General features: G+C 44.8%; 1 protein-coding gene across 1 annotated transcript in view; it reads right to left on the minus strand.

Moving 5' to 3' along the window:
- The window catches only part of FAM234A (family with sequence similarity 234 member A), a 126433-nt gene that overhangs the window by 19877 nt on the left and 82922 nt on the right, over positions 1–23634 (minus strand). Inside the window, exons 7-8 of the mRNA XM_075565241.1 lie at positions 9427–9574; positions 7128–7268 (exon numbers count right to left, since the gene is read on the minus strand). Coding sequence (XP_075421356.1) covers positions 7128–7268; positions 9427–9574 — 289 coding nt within the window. The remainder of the gene's footprint in view (positions 1–7127; positions 7269–9426; positions 9575–23634) is intronic.

Raw genomic sequence — 23634 nt, forward strand, 5'->3', positions numbered from 1 at the left:
TCCAATAATGATGGGGTCATTAGCATCTCTAATATTGAGCTTACATTAGATTACGTTTCTCTTTGCTTAACAAAGGGCTTAAATTTGCCCCTAATTCCGATTTTCAGATATTCAATACAGTAGTGATCTACATAAATTTGTTAGAAAATGTTCTCTTAAAAAAATCTTCAGTAGTAAAGACACACTTGCTTCTAGTCATGGTATAGCTACAGTTACAGTCATTTTTGTCAACATTTGAGAGTCTCGTTGAACGAGACTTAATTCTCTTACATAAGGGTTTCACTTTTGATTCTCCCACACATACTCATTTTGGCAATAATTTAACAATGGGTGAACGTAAAGCACTTAATGATCTTAAAGCTAATACATCGCTTGTTATCAAAAATGCTGATAAAGGGGGGGCGGTTGTAGTGCAGCATAGGGATGACTATCACAGGGAGGCTTTACGCCAGCTCTGTGATACTTGTTCCTATGCTGTACTGCAATCTGACCCTACCCCTAAATTTCTTGCTGAACTGAGAGACCTCCTTGATGAGGGTTCTATGTTGGGTATCCTTAATGATAATGATATGGAATTTTTGTACAACTACACTCCTACCACGGCTGTGTTTCACCATCTCCCAAAGGTTCATAAATCACTAGTCTCTCCTCCTGGGAGACCTATCATATCCAGCATTGATTCTTTGGGAGATGGTGTCTCACGGTTATGTGGATCGTTTCCTGCAGCCATTGGTACAACTGTTACCTTCCTATATCTTAGATAGCGGAGATCTTCTTAAACAAATTGAGTGTATTACTTGAAAAAAGAACTGTCTATGGGTAACCCTGGACGTTACCTCGCTCTATACTGTGATATCTCATTCTCAAGGGGTGGCAGCTGTTCGGCATTTTCTTAGTCGTTCTGATTTATCACCTGCACGAGTTGATTTTATTTTGGATTCAATCCGGTTTCTTCTCACTCACAATTATTTTTTGTTTGATGGGGTTCATTATCTCCAAACGCGTGGAACGGCCATGGGGACGAGCTTCGCTCCCTCAAACGCCAATCTCTTCATGGGTTGGTGGGAGTCGTTCCACGTGTTTGGAGATATGAACATTTACAGGGAGCACATTTTATTTTATCGGTGGTTCTTCGATGATCTATTATTCATTTGGGAGGGTGATGTCCCCACTTTATTATCTTTTATCAATACACTCAACACTAATGATTTAAACCTTCACTTCACGTACACTTATAATTATCACCATATACACTATTTAGATTTATATTTATATATCGACAATGCACTTAAAATTCATACTGACGTTTTTCGTAAACCAAATTCACGAAACACCTATCTATGTGCGAACAGCTGCCACCCAAAGCCCTAATTAAAAGTATCCCGAAAGGGCAACTGATACGCCTTCGGCGCAATTGCTCTACGGATGAGTTATATAACGTTCAGGTTAAAGCCCTGTATGATCGTTTTATCAAGCGAGGTTTAATCATAATGATCTAATGAAAACGATACAAGAAGTCTCCTCTATGGATAGAAGGCGATTGCTTCAACGGTCCCCTAAAAAACCTGTATTGGATGATTGTCCTCTGTTCATCACATCCTATAGCAATCAAGGAGAACAGATTAAACGAATTCTAAAAAAACATTGGTCCATTTTGTCATTGGACCCTGTTCTCAGAACTATAATATCAACAGTTCCTAGAGTGATATTTAAAAAAGGTAGGACGGTAGCGAGTACCCTCTCACCCAGTCTTTTCAAAATGTCAACTGAAAATCAATCGAAACTCCCCAAGGGTTCATACAGATGTAATAAATGTAAAATTTGCCCTAAAATGAAACAATGTAGTACATTCACCTCCACTGTTAATAGAACAACACATAAAACTATGATGTTTATTAATTGTAATTCATCATTTGTTATCTATTTAATTACATGTGGATGTCAATACGTGGGCCGAACAACCAGGTGTCTCAAAATTAGAATGATGGAACACTTCAGACTTATATCCAATGGCGATCTCAGTCACTCTGTTTCTAAACATTTTTCCAGCTGTACTAAGGGTGGTCCTGTTAATTTTTCCTTTCAAGGAATTGAAATAGTTGCACCCCTGGATAGAGGTGGCAACAGGACCCTACAGCTGGATCGCCGTGAGGCATTCTGGATCTTTACTTTAAGGACCAGAGTGCCTCACGGAATGAACATAGACTGGGATCTCACTCATTTTTTGTAATCATCCTTGTAATCTTTTATACACATATTTGTCTGGAGTGTTTCCCTTATCCTTATTTTGTACTATCAGAGGACTAAACATACTTGTTTCTTTATTATAGTTAATCTATTATCATTAATACAATATCTCTGGTGTGTTAGTTAGACTTTTTATAATATAATCCCCTTGTTTGTCTTGATTCCTGTAGATTCAGTTTATTATTTTTTATCCTTAGGGATAGACGATCTCTGCTATGACTCATGACTGTCATGAGTCTGGCATATTTCTGTCTTACCTTTGATAGATATGTGCATATGTAAGCATATTAGACATGTATATATACACATGTATAGTTTTTTAAAAAAAAGATACCTTTCTATTTCTTGTGTGGTTTCTGTATGGGCAAGTATGTGTGTGTCATGACTATTGATTGGCATATTAGCTGATCTATTAGTTTCTTTTCTTTTTTGTTCATATTTGTAACTAACTGACACATATACTTTCCTGTTGTTAATAGGACGGAGGGTCTTTTTATCCTCTTGGAACTCAATTTTGATATATGCTATATGTGATGGTTGTCAAAAATGTAGGTATTTCAGTATAATTCTTTTATAATATTTTTGATTTATACCTTTTAGTTACGTGTTGACATCCTTTGCATTGTACATACATTTTATATATATTTTTTCTTTTCTTCTGTTTTTCTTTTAATATTAATTCTTTTTTGTTCTAGAGGTTTGTAGCAATGTTATTTATCTGCTTTTTCTATATTTAGAGTAATTACTATGTTATATGGTGCTTTGTCATGTTTTTTAACAATGTTATTATTAAAGTTTTTTTATTCAAGATGTTTTTTTCTCCTGACAGCCAATCCTGGCACTCAGTGTACCTCCTCTGTTACAAGCGCGACTCAATACTGAGCCACGCAGTGATAATGCGACTCCGTTTCGGGACGCATGTTGATGACGTCACGAGTAGCGAGTTTTGGCGCAAATTCTTCTCGGATAAATAGTTTTTTATTATGTCTCTCCTTACACCTTGAGAAAGTCCTGAGGGATGAAACGCGTTGGTGCGTGGTCCTGTTTTTCTGCCTAAACTGACCATTAAAGGCTAATCTATATTTTATCCCTGTTTGGAGTTGCCCTTATTTTCCTGTGTCTGGTAACGCTGTGAGCTGTGCTCCTCTTCTCTCCTACCTCCGAGGAGCTTACAGTCTAATTGGTAGGTAGGGAGAACGTACAGAGACATTAGGAGGGAGTTCTGGTAAGTGCGTCTGCAAGGGGCCAAGCTTTATGTATCATGTGTTCAGAATATCCACAGTGCTATTCATATGCTTCTTTAAGCAATTGTGTTTTAAGGAGGGTCATAAAGGTGGACAGAGAGGGTGCTAGTCGGGTACTGAGGGGAAGGGCATTCCAGAGGTGTGGGGCAGTCAGTGAAAAAGGTTTAAGGCGGGAGAGGGCTTTAGATACAAAGGGGGTAGAAAGAAGACATCCTTGAGAAGAACGCAAGAGTCTGGATGGTGCATAACGAGAAATTAGGGATGAGATGTAGGGAGGGGCAGAAGAGTGTAAAGCTTTAAAAGTGAGGAGAAGAATGGAGTGTGAGATGCGGGATTTGATCGGAAGCCAGGAGAGGGATTTCATGAGGGGAGATGCTGAGACAGATATAGGAAAGAGTAGAGTGATTCTGGCAGCAGCGTTTAGGATAGATTGTAGGGGAGACAGGTGAGAGGCAGGAAGGCCGGACAGCAGGAGGTTACAGTAATCAAGACGGGAGAGAATGAGGGCTTGAGTCCGAGTTTTAGCAGTCGAGCAACAGAGGAAAGGGCGTATCTTTGTTATATTGCGAAGGAAAAAGCGTCAGGTTTTAGAAATGTTTTGAATGTGAGGGGCGAATGTGAGAGAGGAGTCGAGTGTGACCCCTAGGCAGCGTGCTTGGGCTACTGGGTGAATGATCGTAGTTCCAACAGTAATGTGGAAGGAGGTAGTAGGGCCAGGTTTGGGAGGAAGTATGAGGAGCTCTGTTTTAGCCATGTTGAGTTTAATCCGGCGGAGGGCCATCCAGGATGATATAGTAGAGAGACATTCAGAAACTTTGGTTTGTACAGCAGGTGTAAGGTCGGGTGTTGAAAAGTATATTTGTTCCGGAGACCCCCTGCTTCAATCCTATTTACAAAACAAAGTTCAAACACTTTTGTGGCGGCAGGGGGTAACCAGGCTACACAAAGGTTTAAGCCCATCTGATTACCCCTGAAACCGTGGGGTCCCTGGCAGTTAATAAGCACAATAAACCAGGGACCAGGGATTATACATGTGAAGATAAAGTGACTCCTGCTTTTCCTGTTTACATGTTCCCTTTGTAATTGTTAGGAACAGTAGGAAGGCCAGAAGCTGCATTTGTGTTAAACCATCCATTTTGTCTGTAACGGCCTGCTAAAATCATGTAGTCAGCCTTTTGCTGAGATACATTTCTCTATGCTGTCAGCTTTCTGCTGTTTTAATCAAGTAAGCAATAGACTAGTTGTCTGGGAAAGGCAAAATCACCTCACATAGTTGCTAGAGAAATCAAGGATTTTGATAACGTAGACAATGAAAAGGCTATGTTTTTCAGACAGTGCCTGTCTTGGGAGAATTATGCCCCAAGATCATTCCACCAATATGCCCTGCCTCTAAATCACGCCTCTAATCTAAGTCATGCCTAAATGCCGCCCAAATCACTCCTAGGTTACGCCTCTAACCAATACTTTCTTTTTTCTGTATAAAAATTTTCACCCTATGCTCAATAAACTGAGACAAAGGATTTGAAACCTTGCTTGTATTTCGTTTCATTTCTTTAGTTTCCCGGGCTCGTACGTTTTATCAGATCGGAGCTAGCAGTGCCAGCACGTGGTAAAGCTTCCCGGGGAAGTCTGCAGCAGTGTGGTGCTGTGTATGTTCGTATCCAGTCACAGGCCTCCAGCCCTTTTTTCAATTGGCAGGGCAGTTTCCTTCAGTCATAGAAACATGAAACTTCTTGTGTGTAGGTTTTATGTGGGATATTTAAAAATACAAACTATTTTGTTTGCAGGAGTTCGGGGGCCAAAAATACCAGTAGTTCCCTAATTCTCCCCGACGTGCAGGCTCTATTTGCCGGTAAATTAGTGGAATTACACTGGGGCTGCCCAGTGTCCCCCAGACTCCTGGTTTTCGAGCTCAGACACCCCAGATTATGAGTTGTGCTTTTACTATAAATGTCTATTCAGCCAGCCCGGGTATATACTAAGGTGCCAGGATGTCTGGATAGACATCGTAGTTCAAAGAGGAGACAGGATGTTGAGAGGTGTCGGGGTGCTAAGTGGCCGGGGCAGGGCAGAGTACTGAGTGCGGAGAACAGAGACGCTCTGCGGGGAGGATCCTCTGGTCTGCCAGACTCAGAGGAGCCTGCCCAGTAGGTGGCAATGGGTTGACTGGGGGGAAGCGGCAAAATGTTGGCGCATTTCCCATTGGTCAATTCGTATGTCCCGCACACGGAGCATCCCGAGCCGGCTTGGCATGCCCCCTCCCCTGACGTCAGCAAAAGGATGAGACCCTATTTCTAGTGGCTGGCGGGGAGGAATTCCCACTCTCTGATTAGTCGCTCCACCTTCCTCCATGCTGAATATAGCTCAGCAGAGGGTATGTAAGAAGAAGCCCCAGTCAGAGAACCGGACTATCTTGTGGCTTGAGTCGATTTTCAAAGTTGATCTGTTCCAAATAGCAGAGCAACCAGCTTAATTTTGAAGCTAGGAAAGTCTGCCGTGCAGAGACTAAGTAAGACGCAAAGTCCAAGTTTGCGTTTTGGAACATAGCAGTCACGGCTAGGAGCTTTAGCCAAAAAAAGGACCAGGAAGCCCGGGTGTATATCCTGTTCAGGGTAAGCCTTTCAAAGCAGGCGTCCCTGCACCTATTTTAGCCCAGATTTCACCCCCAGTGCCCCAGTAAGTATGTACAGGCATACCCCGCATTAACGTACGCAATGGGACCGGAGCATGTATGTAAAGTGAAAATGTACTTAAAGTGAAGCACTACCTTTTTCCCACTTATCGATGCATGTACTGTACTGCAATAGTCATATACGTGCATAACTGATGTAAATAACGCATGTGTAACAGGCTCCATAGTCTCCCCGCTTGCGCACAGCTTCGGTATAGGTAGGGAGCCGGTATTGCTGTTCAGGACGTGCTGACAGGCGCATGCGTGAACTGCCATTTGCCTAATGGGCGATATGTACTTACTCGCGAGTGTACTTAAAGTGAGTGTCCTTAAACCGGGGTATGCCTGTATATTCTCTGTATCTTCGTATTTCACTGTGTGTACGCGGGTTTACCCGAATAAACCTCATTTTATTCCACTACTGTGTTTTGCCTAGTGAATGAACCCGTTATAAATTTGTTAAAGGTCCTGGTCTCCCGTGACAACTCCCCACCCCCCCCCCCCCCAGGACTGTACTGAAAAGGAGAGTGGGGGTTTACTGCACGACACCATACTTCCAAATGCTAGTCAAGAGCACCCCCCCCCCCCAGTGACTCAGACTGCCTTCTAATCTTGTACAACATTACTTATCTTAGTGATTAAAGGTACAAGTCATGATTTATAAACAAAGAAGCCCCTTGGTCATCCGACCAGTAGGAAAATCCGTTCATACTGATACTTAGTGCCCTGCAAGCGTGGTAAGCATTTTTTTTTTAATGCAATACATCTTGAACTATTTTTTTTATATAGATTTTTGTTTTTTTAAAACACAATATATCTTCCACAAAACATTAATCAGAGTAAAATCCATTCATATTTGCTACAGTGGAGATGACACAGCAGTCGTGACATCCTATGATGCTTGATCTTTATAAAAAAAATAGATGTACATGCTATATGTGACCTATATAAATCAAAAATATTACCTTAAGATGTTTATTGTTTTTATAGACCACAGAGAAATAAGGCTTTGTCCATCCAGTAACTCAGAAACCTCGGATTTCACCACCAGAAGGTTGTTGTACTTTTTTCCAGGAACATTTATTAAGTAGAGAACATCACCAGAGCTATAATAGAATTGCTTAGTTTAATAGAAAAGTAGAAAAACAATTTGCAAAGACGAAATGTACCAGACATTTTCTTCTTTTATTCTAATTCAGACAGCAGCATATGGGTACATTGTAGGTAACCTCCTTGAAGTATTACCTTGTCTGAGTCCCTAAATGAAACCGGACTTCCCTGCGGACAGGCAGAAAATGCCATGTAGCACTGGAATCATAGAATTATTAACATTCCTCTCATATGCAGCATCATGTGATACATCAATGTCCAAATTTTAGGGTGAGTGCATGTATACAAGCTAGACCAGATAGCTTCCTATATACTTCTTATGCACAAGCCTGTGCTCTTTCTAGCGAGGATAGTGCTAAAATATGGGTTAAATGCTCTTTTGATCCATGTAAGTATTTTGTCCAAACATAAAAAGGTATATGCTTTAAAAAAAAAAAAAAAAAATCATTTTTTTTAAACTGCATCAAAATCATATGCCATGGTGAACCTGGTGTAAATCCTAAATATTGTTTGTATAGTTAACACAGAATTAGAAGTGCTTTAAATTGCTATATATCAACAATACCTTTTTTTTTTTGGACTCAGCACATACGTAACAAAATGTATTTTTATAGTATGACCATTATAAAATATATAAAACGAATATTAGATATTTTCTAACACTAGCTATAATATAAAAAATAATCACATAATTATGTTTAAATGTACATTTTACCAATTACTGTACACCACAATGCATCAAACGTCATTTCAGACAACGCACATCATATGTAAGAAGTCACATCCATACCACACACATTTAATGAAGGTTTCAACTACTCAGCACTACAATTTTGGTGAAAAAAACATTTTTGTAAAGATCTTGTTACTACATACTGTAGGCCCCAAGTGATTTCGGCTCTAAAGATCATGTGACAACAGGTAGTTACTAGATACAATTGGTGCACTGCTTGAGAGAAGGCACGGCTCATCTCAGAGGAGGAAGGGGGTGTGACTTTGTAAATGGTTTCTATAGAAACAAAAATGCTTGCAACATTACAATACATTAAAAATATATTTAAAAAAATGCTACAAGTATTTTTTCGTAGTACAGAACCGATTTATTAAAAAAAAAACATGTAGGATATTGCTTGAACTGCTGCTTTAAGTTGTTTCAATTAATTTACTGTTTGTGGCAATAATTATATATGCAATGAATATTCCTAAATATGTTAGAAATGCTGTAATCATTTTTACCAGCTTTATAAAAATTTTGCAAAATAAAGGCCAAGCAATAGGGCCACAAGCTGAAAGTGCTGCACTGATTCTTCTGCCTAAAATCATCACCTGAGAAACTTCTGAAATGATTAGCACATTACCGTTTATAAGTACGAATGGCTGATGTCTACTGTGAACGTCATGGTTCTAGGGTATTTAAAGCTGCAGTTCAGTCAATATCCTGCATGTGTGTTTTTTTAATAAATCAGTTCTGTAGTAAGAAAAAAAACTTTTAGCATTTTCTGTTTAAAAAAAAACAACTTTGAAAGACCAATTTTCTTGTATTCTATTTTAACAAACATTTGCTAAGGCACTGCCCCTTCATGTCCTGTCACAAGCCCTGGCACACCCCTTTGTCAGCCCTGCCCTCCCTCTAGCACATGTCAGTGCAGGAGTGCTCATGAATATTCATGAGCTTCCACTGAGTGACAGAAGCAGAAGAAAAACATATGCCAGCTCTAATGATGTCACCAAATTTCGCCGATCAATACATGGAGAACGAATTGACCTGCAGCTATGCAGTTCTTTAGGTAAGTAGAGATTGCCCACATGAAACTATTGAAGTAAAAAAATAAATTAAAAAAAAAAAAAAAAGGACTGCACTGCAGCTTTAAGACATACATTAATTGATTCCATCTTGATTTTTTTTGTGGGGTTCATTTTCCTTCATTGTACTGTATCTGTATTCCCCTACATTTTACACTGTGATTTGTACAAGGCGGCGCTTCATAAAATAACATAAAAATAGGTTGGAATAATATTTCAAGAGTGGCCTGACTTATTAGAATGCATGTACATTAATAGTATCAGATTACTTCCCTATTTTTGCTGCAAATAAAAAGAAATGCATAAAAGAATATCAAATGGCTGAGTAAATGTACAGTATGCAGAGATTACCTGGAGACAGGGAGGATGGGCACATAACCCACAGTGCGGTTAGCTTTGCCCTCCCAGTTAGGATCTTGCTTGAAAGTTCCAGGTTTACTTTCAGTTCCTACAATTTTAGCATATAGATCAGCGAGCGAATATCCTTCAATGGAGTTTCCTGTTCAGATAAGTAGAATATAAACCACATTAAAAAGCTAATACATTATATAGATTTGTTACTCAATACACTTTTTGTGCAACGTTAGACTTAAAATAAATGGTACGTTTTTCCTAAACAGGTAATGTGCTGAGATTTTCAACTTCTCTCCACCTTGTGCTTCCATTTTATTTGGGACGTGGGTAAGCAGCACAGACAAGGCGATATCAGTCCTTTGTTATAGTTCAAAGATCTAGAAGACATATTGCTCCATGAGAAACCCAGATTCAATCTATGTCAAGATACCTGGCACTAAAAGGTACAGTATCACAAAACAAATTCAGCTTCTTTTCCAGCTGTAACAGACATATCACATGTAACCGATATATATTTATAACGAATATTCTGCTCTGGGTGTTTGCTTTGTTTCACATTTTAGTAAGTACATTTGCATGGGGTGATCTATATTTTTTTAACTTATTGTAATTGGACTTCTTATTTGCCTCAAAGACATAATAACATCTGATTTTGCAGCCGAATTCAGGCTGCATGCCTTTTTTTTTTTTTAGCTTTATACAAGGATTACAAAAATATGATTGGGGTATAATACTATGTTGCCTAAAACCCTTAATGTTATATTAACTATTTCATGAACACATTATAGTATATAGATTTAAACAGGTTCTTTTTTTAAAGCTGCAGTTCAAGTAATATCCTACATGTGTTTTTTTTTGTTAAATAAATCAGTTCTGTACTACGAGAAAATACTTGTAGCATAAAAAAACAACAAAGAAACAATTTTTAAAGACATTTTTCACTAAGCCCCGTTAAAATCAGGGCAATAGACGTGATGTTACCTAAAACAGGAACAGATGTTATTTTGAATGGCATTTATTTGCAAAAATAAACTACGCAATTTATCTTATTAGAAAAAATAACGCTACGTTATCTTCAAATAGTGTGATGTTATTTATGTCATAGTCTTACTCCCACCCAGATCCCAAAATAGGGCTCTTATAAGACAGAGAAAGGCTATACACCACATGGAGAGATACCTGTAAGCACACTTTTGCACATTTTAATTTGAATATGTTTTACATATGTACATTAATAGTAAATAGCCCTACAATGGCGAGAAAAAGTTTGTGAACCCCTTTCACATATTTCAAACCTAAAATGTTATTAAATCGTAAACTAAGTCCTAATAATAGATAAAGATAACCTGAACAAATAACACAAAATTATGATACTTTTTCCTCAAATGATACAACATTCAATATCCAGATTCAGTACCTGGTGGCGCACCCCTTGAGCAGCAATGACTTCAACTAAGCGTTTCCTGTAACTGCTAGTAAGTCTCTCACATCGGTTTTGAAGAATTTTGGCCCATTTCTCTTTACAGAACTGCTTCAACTCAGTGACATTTGAGGGCTTCCTTGCAGGGACAGCTCGCTTCAGGTCCTATCATAACATTTGGAAGGGGTTGACATCCGGACCTTGACTAGGTCATTCTAAAATGCGAAATTTCTTTTTCTGCAGCCATTCTTTTGTAGAACTGCATGTATGTTCAAGATCATTTTCTTGCGGCATGATCCACTTTCGCTTCAGCTTACGGACGGATAGCTTGAAAATCTACTCCAGAATCTTCTGATGCAATGCAGAATTAATGGTTGTATCAATGATGGCAAGTCATCCAGGTCCTGAGGCAGCAAAGCAGCCCCACATCACACTCCCACCACCATGCTTGATGGTTGGGATGAGGTTCTTTTGTTCAAACGCAGTGTTTGGTTTTCGCCAAACATAACGTTTCTCATTGAGGCTAAAAAGTTCTACCATGGACTCATCTGTCCAGAGAACATTGTTACAGAAGTCTTGTGGATTATGTATATGCTCTTTGGGGAACTTCAGATGGGCAACAATGTTCTTTTTAGAGAGCAATGGTTTCCTCCTGGCTATCCTTCCATGAATACCATTCTTGTTCAGTCTTTTTCTGATAGTTGAGTATTGAACACTCACATTAGCAAAGGCGGGAGTGGCCTGCAGATCGTTGTTTGTTACTCTGGGGTTCTTTGTGACTTCCTGGGATGATTTGCCGGTTTGTTCTTGGAGAGATTTTGATAGGATGAATGCTCCTGGGTAGAGTGACTTTGGTCTTGAACTTTCTCCATTTGTAGACTGACAGTGGGTTGGTGGAGCCCCAAATCCTTAGAAATTATTTTGAAACCCTTTCTAGACTGATGAGCATCAATAACTGCTTTTCTGAGGTCCTCAGAGATTTCCTTTGATCGTGGCATGACATTTCCACACACCTGTATGGCGAAGACCAAACAAACAAAGTTTCCGATCTTTATATAAGGTGGGGCATCCCAAACTCCCCCTGAATATCTACCTAATTAAACACCTGATTCTAATTATCTCCTTTAATTAGCCGATAAAACAAGGGTCATACTTACTTTTGCACATACCCTGACTCTTAATTATGAATTGTTCGTCTAATTAATATATCATTTTGTTTCAAAAGACATTGAATGGTAATATAACCCCTATTGGATATTTAAGAGACTGGTTTTGATTCAAAAAGGTTATCATGGAAAAACTATGGAATTTCCATAATTATCTTTGGGGTTCACAAACTTTTTCTCGCTACTGTATATATTGAAATTGGCATATTTCCCAGGTATCTCAGGTGTGTTCACAGGTATTTTACCACGTGCAGTATAGAGGAGTACAAGTCAATAGGATCTCTCCTAAATTGAACACTCTCGAGTTCTGAGATATGACTGTGAAAAAATATTTGTACACTCTACTTCAGTGATACCTGTCAGGAGTCAGGTGCCGGGTGCAGCGCACCGCCACATGCAGGCGCACGGCTCTCCCACCTGCTCCGGCGCCCGCCGCCAAGTCCCTGCACTTGCGTGTCCTCACGCGCGCTCCCGCCCCCTCCACTCTTGCGCACGGCTCATGCCGGACAGCGCCATCACGCGGCCGCACGCAGGCAAAGGCCACAGCGGGAGTCCCTGCCCCCGGATCGCGGCGCGCATCTTCTGTGCACATGACGCGCGTGCAACGCGCCCGAGCTCCGTGACAACAGAGCCTGATTGCTCAATCACCCCCACCTGGCTTCCTTACCTTAGCCTATGGCAGGCTCCGCACTGGCACTCCTTGGTTCCGCCTCCTCCTTGGATTGGGCTGCGTCACCTATTTAGGCTCAGCGGTGCCATCAGCACATCGGCTGAGTATAAGCTTCCTGTTCCTTTCCTGTCTCCTAGTATCCTGCCTTGTCTTGTTTGATCTCCCGTGTACCGACCTTGGCTTACCTTTGGACCACCGCCTCTCTGGAATGCAGACCTTGGCTATCCTCGACTCTCCGCAACTCTGCTACCCTGAACTCGGCTCTCGGACCTCACCATTCTACCTTCTCCTGCACCGACCCCAGCAACTAGTAACTCCTACGTTCCAGACTTCTCCTTCCCACATCTCTGGCAAGTATTACGATGACTCTACCCTCTCCACTCCTGACCCGGCGAGATCAACTATCCGCACTCCAGACCGGACATCCCAACTCCCACCTCAGTATCGAGGGTCTCGTCTAGTTTGTGGTGGGCACAGCGTGACAGTATGCTCAGCCCCACTGTGACAGGGTGAAGTTAACCCCTATCAGTTATGCCTGGGAAACATATGTCTGAGTGCTTCATCCAGCACTCAGAAGGTTAACTCAGGAGAAAGCTAGGTAATCAGGATGTAAGCTGACACCTGATAACCAGCAAGGTATAAAAGGATGTTGTTACTGGCAGTAGCTGGCTGCCTTAGACCAGAGAACTCTGCTATATGAGCTGCTAGCCAGACGGATTCACCAAACTAACTCTTTCAACCAAAGTAAGAATTGTTCATTTGTTTTCCTGACTGCTTAATATACACTTATGGTTTGGTAAATGGTTTAGCCAGCCTGCTAGATAGGCCTGGAGTGTTAGTCAGTTCTCCCAATGTGGAGCAGGATTTGTTTTGGTGTTTAAAGGGACAGTGTACCCACATGTTATGTTATGCTGTGGAGAAATAAAGCCACTGAACGTTTTCATTATCCTGAAACTACACGTGTGGACTGTTCCCTGACCTTGGCTACAGGCCGTCCTGCCACAGGTGGTGTCAGAAGTGGGATGTCGGACGGCCCCTGTATCTGAAGGGCCACACAAAAAAAAAATGTAGAATTTTTTTTCTCAGTTCCTTGAGCAACAGCTCCAGCTAGCAGAGAAACAAGCTGAGCAACAGGCCCAGCAAATAGAATGGCAGGCCCAGCAAATAGAATGGCAGGCCAAGCAAGCAGAACATCAAGCTCAGCAAGCTGAGCGTCAAGCCCAGCAAGATGAGCAACAGGCCCGGCGAGAGGAAAAGCTACTCCAACTGCTAGTCGAAGGCCCAGCCCCAGTCAGACCAGAGATTTCAAATAACCCACCGGTGATGCTGCCTAAAATGAAGCCAACCAAAGATCCAGAGGCATTTCTCCTCACTTTTGAAAGGGTAGCCACGGCCCACGGCTGGACAGGTGATCGCTGGGTAACGACTCTGGCTCCACTCCTCATAGGAGAAGCTCAGGCAGCCTACCAGGCTCTTCCAGCAGACGAGGCCATGGACTATCAGCAATTAAAGGCTGCTATTCTGGATCGCCTAGGCCTCCAGAGACCTACCGACAGCAGTTCCGGACAGTCAAATATACAAACAGAGACAGACCCCGGGTCGTAGCCCACCGCTTAGTAGACTTATGTACCAGGTGGATACAACCGGAGAAGCATACCAAGGCAGAGATCCTTGAACAGTTTGTGCTGGAGCAGTTCATACAGATACTGCCCCCTTCTCCCGCTCCTGGGTAAAAAGACACGCTGCATTTTCCCTGGATTCAGCGGTCCGCCTGGTGGAAAACTTCCTTGGCGACGACACCCAACAGGATAGCTGGGAACGATCCGTGCAAACACCAGTTGCTTCCGGTGATGCCAGAGGCAGGAGAGCAGACAAATCGAGGGGTCTACAACCCGCCAGCTCGGGAGATCCAGTCAACCCGATCGGAAGACCCTTTCCCATCTCGGAGGGTTCCTGGTACAAACTCCCGCATAGACGCCCGTCCCGGGTCCGAGGCCATTGGATCACTCAAGGGAGGCCGCCACCCACAGTATTCCCAGAGAACCTGGACTCCCGTCACCCAAACACCGAACACCGTTGAGAGCTTCCGCTGACGACAGAGTTTGCGGACTCAGGAGATGATGAGATGGACTGTTCATATGGCAGAACCACTGCCACAGCTTCTCTCCGAGGGGACCACAATCCGTGGTTAGTCCCAGCATCTCTGGAGGGGAAAATAGTAAAAGCCATCCTGGACTCGGGATCTGGAAAAACCCTGATACTAGAGGGCCTAATTCCAAGCAACAGACAATCCTATGACTCTCCTTGGAATATCGAGTGTATCCATGGGGATACAAAGAGATACCCGACGGTGAACATTCTACAGCGTATCAAGGATCAAGAAGATAGAATACTAGTGGGAGTTGCTCCCTGGCTACCTGCTCCTGTTCTACTTGGCCGAGACTGGCCCTACTTCGAAACATTGTTGGCCCCTACTCCTACGGAGCCTACTTCTCTGGTACCGGAGAAGCCCGGAGACTTGTTCCCTTTTTCCCCAGAGATTTTACCCCGTAGACACCACGTCACAAAGACACAAACAGAGACGTGCGGAAAAATAGGACTGGTTAAGAAAGTCTGGGACTCTTGGTAACATTAGTCAGCCCAAAGGACTGCAGGTCATGGCCGGAGATGACCAGGGTGGGGAACAGATAGATACGGGAATTTTGCCAGACCTGGATCTTCCTGACTTCCGTCAGAGGCAGAGGGAAGACCCAGCTCTGGCTAGACAATATGAGAAGGTGGTACAGGTCAACAACAAGATAATGGATGAACAAGATGTAAGAGTGTTTCCACATTTTGAACTATTGAATGACATCCTATATCGTGTGAATAAGGTTACACAAACATGGGAGGTCATTCGACAAATGCTAGTCCCTAAAGGGTTGATTAAAACAGTGTTCACCCTAGCCCATACTCTCCCATGGGGTGGTCATTTGGGCAGAGATAAGACCACGGACCGCATCTCATCCCGGTTTTACTGGCCAGGCATACATGGTGACATCATGAAACTATGTGAGACATGTCCTGAATGCCAGTTAACTAGCCAAAAAGGACAGAAGCCGGCTCCCTTGGTCCCTCTGCCCTTGGTAGCCGTCCCATTCGAGAGAATTGGGGTAGATCTAGTTGGACCTTTAGAACTCTCTGCGAAGGGACATAAATTTATACTCGTTGTTGTAGATTATGCCACCAGATATCCTGAGGCCTTCCCGCTGAGATCAGCCACTGCTAAACAGGTTGCTCACAGGCTGTTAGAACTGTTCTCTAGGGTAGGACTTCCCCAAGTAATGTTAACTGACCAGGGAACAAATTTCATGGCAAAGTTAATGCAGGATGTCCTGAAGTTATTGGAGGTCAAATCCGTCCGGACCTCAGTCTACCATCCTCAGACTGATGGATTGGTAGAGTGGTTTAACCGTACTTTAAAAACCATGCTTAGGAAGTTTGTGGACACAGATAAGCAAGCTTGGGATGAACTTCTCCCTTTCCTGTTGTTTGCGGTACGAGAAGTTCCCCAATCATCCACAGGCTTCTCCCCATTTGAGCTCCTATATGGACGCCAACCTCGGGGTATTCTCGACCTACTGAAGGAATCCTGGGAGGAGGGGCCCTCCCCCTCCAAGAATACCCTTCAGTATGTCATAGACCTTAGGAACCTCCTAGAAATGATAGGTCGGTTTGCTAAGGAAAACCTCAAATCTGCTCAAGAACGTCAAGAGAGGCAGTACAACTAAAATGCACGCTTGAGGGTCTTCCAACCTGGGGACCAAGTGATGCTACTACTACAGACATCAGAGAGTAAACTCCTTGCAAAGTGGCAGGGTCCTTTCCAAGTTCTCCACCGCACCGGGGAGGTGAACTATGAGATCTCTCAACCAGGGTCCAGGTAAGGGTAAACAAATCTACCACGTAAACCTCCTGAAACCCTAAAAACCATGAGATCGCTGTTCATCCACCCTCGGGAAGGAGAGACGGATTTGGGTCCACAGCTTCCAAAGGGTAGTACGTACAATGACCATCAGGTTCCCATGGGAGGGCAGTTAACAACGGAACAAAGGTCAGACCTACTAGAATTATGTGACCAGTTCCCAGATGTTTTTTCTGAGCTGCCAGGGCAGACTGATTTAGTGTCCCATAGGATTGAGACAGAACCTGGCGTAAAAGTACGGTCCCGTCCCTATAGATTGCCAGCGGGCCGAAAAGACCTGGTAGAGAGGGAGATAATAGACATGTTGGAATTGGGCGTGATCGAGGAGTCCCACAGCGAATGGTGTAGCCCTATCGTGTTGGTCCCTAAACCAGATGGGAAGGTGAGGTTTTGCGTGGATCTGCGAAAGGTAAATGCTGTATCCAGATTCGATGCATACCCAATGCCTAGGGTGGATGAATTGCTTGACTCTTTTGGTAAAGCAGAGTATATCTCCACCCTAGATCTCACGAAAGGATATTGACAGATACCTCTAGCGGAAGAATCCAAATGCAAAACTGCCTTCGCCACCCCTCTCGGTTTATACCAATTCGTCACTATGCCATTTGGGTTACATGGGGCTCCAGCCACGTTCCAAAGGTTAATAGACAAGGTACTACAACCCCATAGGACATATGCCGCGGCCTACTTGGATGACATTGTCATCTATAGCAGACACTGGCAGTCTCATATAAAAAGGTTAAGGGCAGTTCTAACATCCTTAAGAGAAGCAGGGCTCACTGCAAATTCCAAAAAATGTGCCCTGGGTAAATCCACTACAAAATACTTGGGCTATGCCGTTGGGGGAGGGATAGTAAGGCCACTAGCTAGCAAGGTGGCCGCAATAAAGGAAGTCCCCACCCCACAGACAAAGACACAGGTCCGCTCCCTTTTGGGGTTAGCAGGGTATTACAGGCGGTTTATCCCCAATTTTTCAGAAATTTCTGCACCCCTAACAGATCTGACAAAAAAGAGTGCCCCGACCCAAGTTAAATGGTCTTGGGAGTGCCAAGACGCATTTGACATGCTAAAAAAGTGCCTGTCAGAGAGCCCAGATTTTAAAGAGCCCTTCATCATCCAGACGGATGCCTCAGAAGTAGGACTGGGAGCAGTGCTGTCCCAGCAATTTGATGGTGTTGAACACCCCATACTGTTCATCAGCCGGAAGCTGTTCCCAAGGGAAGTGAGGTATTCCGTCATTGAGAAGGAGTGGCTCACTGTAAAATGGGAAATTGAGGCCTTGAGACATTATGTCGCCGGCGTACACTTCACCCTGGTCACTGACCATGCGCCATTGAAATGGTTAAACACCATGAAGGACACAAACTCCAGGTTGACCAGGTGGTATATGGCCCTCCAACCCTTCTCTTTTGATATACAGCATAGACCTGGAAAGGACCATGGACATGCCGATTTTTTGTCAAGAGAAGGAGTGGAGGGTCGGCTTCAGCCATGTGGGACCATAGCCACACACAAACAGGGGAGGTATGTGACAGGGTGAAGTCAACCCCTATCAGTTACGCCTGGGAAACATATGTCTGAGTGCTTCATCCAGCACTCAGAAGGTTAACTCAGGAGGAAGCTAGGTAATCAGGATGTAAGCTGACACCTGATAACCAGCAAGGTATACAAGGATGTTGTTACTGGCAGTAGCTGGCTGCCTTAGACCAGAGAACTCTGCTATGTGAGCTGCTAGCCAGATGGATTCACCAAACTAACTCTTCCAACCAAAGTAAGAATTGTTCATTTGTTTTCCTGACTGCTTAATATACACTTATGGTTTGGTAAATGGTTTAGCCAGCCAGCCTGCTAGATAGGCCTGGAGTGTTAGTCAGTTCTCCCAATGTGGAGCAGGATTTGTTTTGGTGTTTAAAAGGACAGTGTACCCACGTTATGTTATGCTGTGGAGAAATAAAGCCACTGAACGTTTTCATTATCCTGAAACTACACGTGTGGACTGTTCCCTGACCTCGGCTACAGGCCGTCCTGCCACACCCACAAACATAGACCCCTCTGAGGTGGGAAACATCTTGGCGTCACATGCCACCATGTTTTCCAAGCTGGAGAAATTTTTGGATCAGTCCAGCTGCCGCATGGATTCCCTACAGCAGGATCTTCGATCCCTTATGTTGCAGGTGCAAAACATCTCCACTCCCACTCCGTTGACCCCTCCCACTGAGCCATTAGTAGGAGCTTCGTCTTCGGAACCCCGACTCCCGGCACCCAACCGATATTCTGGAGATCCCTTGGAATGTCGCGGTTTCTTAAACCAATGCTTCATCCAATTCGAGATGACACCTTCTCGCTTCCCTTCTTCAAGAGCCAAGATAGCATACATAGTCTACCTACTTACAGGTGATGCCTTGGTGTGGGCCTCCCCCATCTGGGAGCAGAGGACCGACCTCACACAGGATATCGGACGATTCGCTAAGGAGTTTCGTCGTGTCTTCGACACCCCTGGACGTAGAGTGACAGCTGCCTCTTCCCTCTTTCACATCACCCAAGCGAACTGCCCAGTGGCCAGGTATGCTCTGGAATTTCGCACCATTGCCTCAGAGACGGGCTGGAATAACGAGGCTCTGTCCTCCGCCTTTTGGCAAGGCCTTTCGGAACCGTTCAAGGATGAACTTGCTGCTCAAGAACGACCGTCCGAGTTGGAGGAGCTCATTGCGCTTTGCATTCGCGTGGATCAGCGCCTCCAGGAGTGAAGAGCAGAACGTTCACGTCACGACAGCCTTCTATCAGACCTCACGCCTTCCATCTCTCCTCTCCAGAACCCCTTGCTGCGGATGCGCCGGAGCCCATGCAACTAGGAGGTAACAAGCTATCACCTTCTGAGAAACAGCGCCGTCGCTCCGCCGGACTCTGCCTCTACTGCGGCAACCCCGGTGATCAGGCCCTTCGCTGTCCCCTCAAGTCGGGAAATGCCAGTTCCCAAAGAGACCCAGTGGAGTCCCTAGTAGGATCTTGATTCCCGTCTCCCTTAGTACCGAGACCTCTTGCATCCCAGCCTTGGCCTTCATCGACTCCGGGTCTGGAGGCAACTTTATAGACCAAGAATTCGCCAAGAGGAACAACATTCCCCTCGTCAAGAGGAAGAACCCCGTGGGGTTAGACGCCATCGACAGACGGCCACTCCAACCGGCTTTCATTGTCCTTCAGACCATCGAACTGTCCCTCTTGGAGAGGATTTCGCTCTACGTCATCCACACGACCTCCGTAGAAGTTATCCTGGGGCTTCCGTGGCTTCAACGCCATAATCCGCTCATCGACTGGACTAACGAGAGATCCATCACTTGGAACACCCAGTGTGCCACGTCCTGTGCTTTCCCGGTGCAACAAATTTGCAGCTTGAAGACACCCGTAGAGGAACAGTCCTCCTTACCTGAGGCCTACCTGAATTTCCGTGACGTCTTTGACAAAGCCATGTCCGAGGTATTACCCCCACATGGATCCTTTGATTGTCCCATCGACCTACTGCCTGTTTTCGTCCTTCCCAGAGGGAGATCCTATCCTCTATCACTCACGGAGACCAGAGCCATGACGGACTACATACAGGAGAATCTAAAGAGGGGGTTTATACGCAAGTCTTCTTCCCCTGCCGGAGCTGGATTCTTTTTTGTAAAAAAGAAGGATGGGTTCCTCCGCCCTTGCATTGACTATAGGGGCTTGAACAAAATTACCCTCAAGAATCAATATCCACTGCCACTAATCTAGGAACGTTTCGATCGCCTACAGGGAGCGACGATATTCACCAAACTAGATCCATGTGTCGCCTATAACTTGGTGAGGATCCGTCAGGGCAACAAGTGGAAAACGGCATTTAACACACTTGACGGTCACTATGAGTACCTTGTCATGCCGTTCGGCCTCTGCAATGCTCCAGCGGTTTTTCAAGATTTTGTGAACGAGATTTACAGAGACCTTCTTAACCACTTCCTGATCGTATATCTCGACGATATTCTAATCTTTTCCAAATCTCTCTCGGAGCACATCAACCATGTCAAGCAGGTACTAGTACGCCTCCGCGAGAACCACTTGTATGCCAAATTGGAGAAATGCCAATTTCACCGGACCTCCACATCATTCCTGGGTTACATTGTCTCGGACACCGGTTTTTCCATGGACCCCGCCAAACTTAAAGTGGTCTTGGATTGGCAACTTCCTACTTCCCTCAAGGCCATTCAAAGATTCCTGGGCTTTGCCAACTATTACAGGAGATTTATCAAGAACTTCTCGTCCATTGTCGCTCCTATTATTGCCCTAACGAAAAAGGGGGCAGATGCTACCTCTTGGCCTCCCACAGCCACTCGGTCCTTCAAACTTCTTAAAGAGGCCTTCGTCTCGGCACCCATCCTGACTCATCCCGACACCAATCTCCCATTCACCCTCGAAGTGGACGCCTCGGACATTGGAGCTGGAGCCATCTTATCCCAGAAGAAGTCTCCCCAGGCCAGACTTCATCCCTGCGCATTCTTTTCCAAGAAATTTTCCACGGCCCAACAGAACTATGACGTCGGTAACCGTGAGTTACTAGCCATCAAGCTCGCTCTGGAGGAGTGGAGACACTTGCTTGAGGGCACGGAGACTCCAATTATCATCCTTACAGATCATAAAAACCTTCTATATATTGAGACTGCCCAGCGTCTAGGAGCTTGCCAAGCCAGATGGTCTCTTTTTTTCCCCCGCTTTAAATTATATAATTTCCTTCATACCAGGATCTAAAAATCTGAAGGCTGACGCCCTTTCCTGCCAGTTCATTGTTGAGGATAAGCCGGAGGTTAAATTGGAGACCATTCTTCCAGTCAAATACATTCTTGCTGCTAACACCTTTGACGTGCTGGATAGGATTCTCGCAGATCAAGCCAACATCCCGGAGGGTCTAGAGGTTCACGACGGTCATCTCTTTGCTGCACCTCACTTTCGCAAAAATATTCTGGAATGGGGTCACTCTGCCAAATCCGCCGGACACCCAGGTGCCAAGAAAACATCCGACCTTATCACTCAAACCTTCTGGTGGCCCAGGATTAATTCTGACGTGAAAGAATTCGTCAAAGTATGTCCGACTTGCTCCCGCAACAAAACGCCTCGCAACAAACCCCAAGGATTTCTACACCCCCTTCCTGTCCCCGATCGCCCCTGGAACCACTTGGTCACGGACTTTATTGTCTAATTACCCGTGTCCAAGGGTATGAATACCATTCTTGTGATCATTGACCGTTTTTCTAAACAGACTCATTTCGTTCCTTTCAAAGGTTTACCGAACTCTTCTTCCCTCGCTGATATTTTCGTCAAAGAGGTCTTTCGCCTTCATGGAGTTCCATTAACCATTGTGTCCGATCGGGGTCCTCAATTGGTTTCCAAATTCTGGCGTGCTTTTTCCCAAAGGCTAGCATCTCTCTACATTTTTCTTCTGGGTACCACCCACAGACCAACGGTAAGACGGAGAAAACCAACCAAACGCTGGAGCAGTACTTACGCTATTTTATCTCGGATACACAGGATGATTGGGTGGACCTTCTCCCCTGGGCTGAATTCGCCCACAACTCACTACGGAATGAATCCACTCAAAATTCACCTTTTTTTTGTCAACTTTGGTTTCCATCCATCCCGACTTCCTATCAACACCTCACCCTCCGGTGTCCCAGTTGCAGACGAACGGATCCTATCCTTACAAAGATCATGGAGAGGAATCCAGGAGAACCTTCAGACGGCTATCTCTAGACAGAAATTCCAAGCCGATCGCCATCGTCTCAGGACTCCGGAGTTTAAACCAGGAGATTTTTCATCAAAAAACATTTGACTCAAAGTACCCACTCTCAAGTTAGCACCTAGATACCTGGGGCCTTATCCCATTCTGGAAAAGATCAACCCGGTGGCTTTCCGCCTACAACTTCCACCCACTATGAAGATTCCTTCCGTCTTCCACGTATCACTCCTAAAACCTGCATTCCGGAGTACTCGTTTCCCAGATCCTTCTACTTCTCCTCCATCCCCTCGGCTAATACAGGGTCAACAAGAGTACGAGATCCAGACCATTCTTGACTCAAGAATATCTAGGAGGACTCTGCAATATCTGGTTCACTGGAGGGGATACGGACCTGAGGAACGATCCTGGATCCCTCACCATCATATTCATGCTCCTGATCTGCTCAAAAGGTTCCATCGGAAGTTCCCTCTCAAGCCTTACCAGAGTTGCCCGGAGGTCGCTCCTGAAGGGGGGGTACTGTCATCAGTCAGGTGCCGCGCGCCGCCACACGCAGGCGCACGGCTCTCCTACCTGCTCCGGCACCGAGTCCCCGCACTCGCGCACCCTCACGCGCGCTCCCGCCCCCTCCACTCTTGCGCACGGCTCACGCCGGACAGCGCCCTCACGCGGGCGCATGCAGGCAAAGGCCACAGCGGGAGTCCCCGCCCCCGGATCACGGCGCGCATCTTCTGTGCGCGGTGCACGCTCGTGACGCGCGCGCAACACACCCGAGCTCTGTGGCAACAGAGCCTGATTATGCAATCACCCCCACCTGGCTTCCTTACCTTAGCCTATGGCACTCCCTGGTTCCGCCTCCTCCTTGGATTGGGCTGCGTCACCTATTTAGGCTCAGCGGTACTATTAGCACATCGGCTGCGTATAAGCTTCCTGTCCCTGTGCTTACCTATCCTGTCTCCTAGTATCCTGCCTTGTCTTGTTTGATCTCCCGTGTACAGACCTTGGCTTACCATTGGACCACCGCAACTCTGGAACTCCGACCTCGACTCTCCGCAACTCTCCTACCCTGAACTTGGCTCAGACCTCAACCATTCTACCTTCTCCTGCACCGACCCCAGCGACTAGTACCTCCTACGTTCCGGACTTCTCCTTCCCACACCTCTGGCAATTATTATGACGACTCTACCCTCTCCACTCCTGACCCGGCGAGATCAACTATCCGGACTCCAGACTGGACCC

The sequence above is a fragment of the Ascaphus truei genome, chromosome 11 (assembly GCF_040206685.1).
Source record: "Ascaphus truei isolate aAscTru1 chromosome 11, aAscTru1.hap1, whole genome shotgun sequence".
NCBI classification, from domain to species: Eukaryota; Metazoa; Chordata; class Amphibia; order Anura; family Ascaphidae; genus Ascaphus; species Ascaphus truei.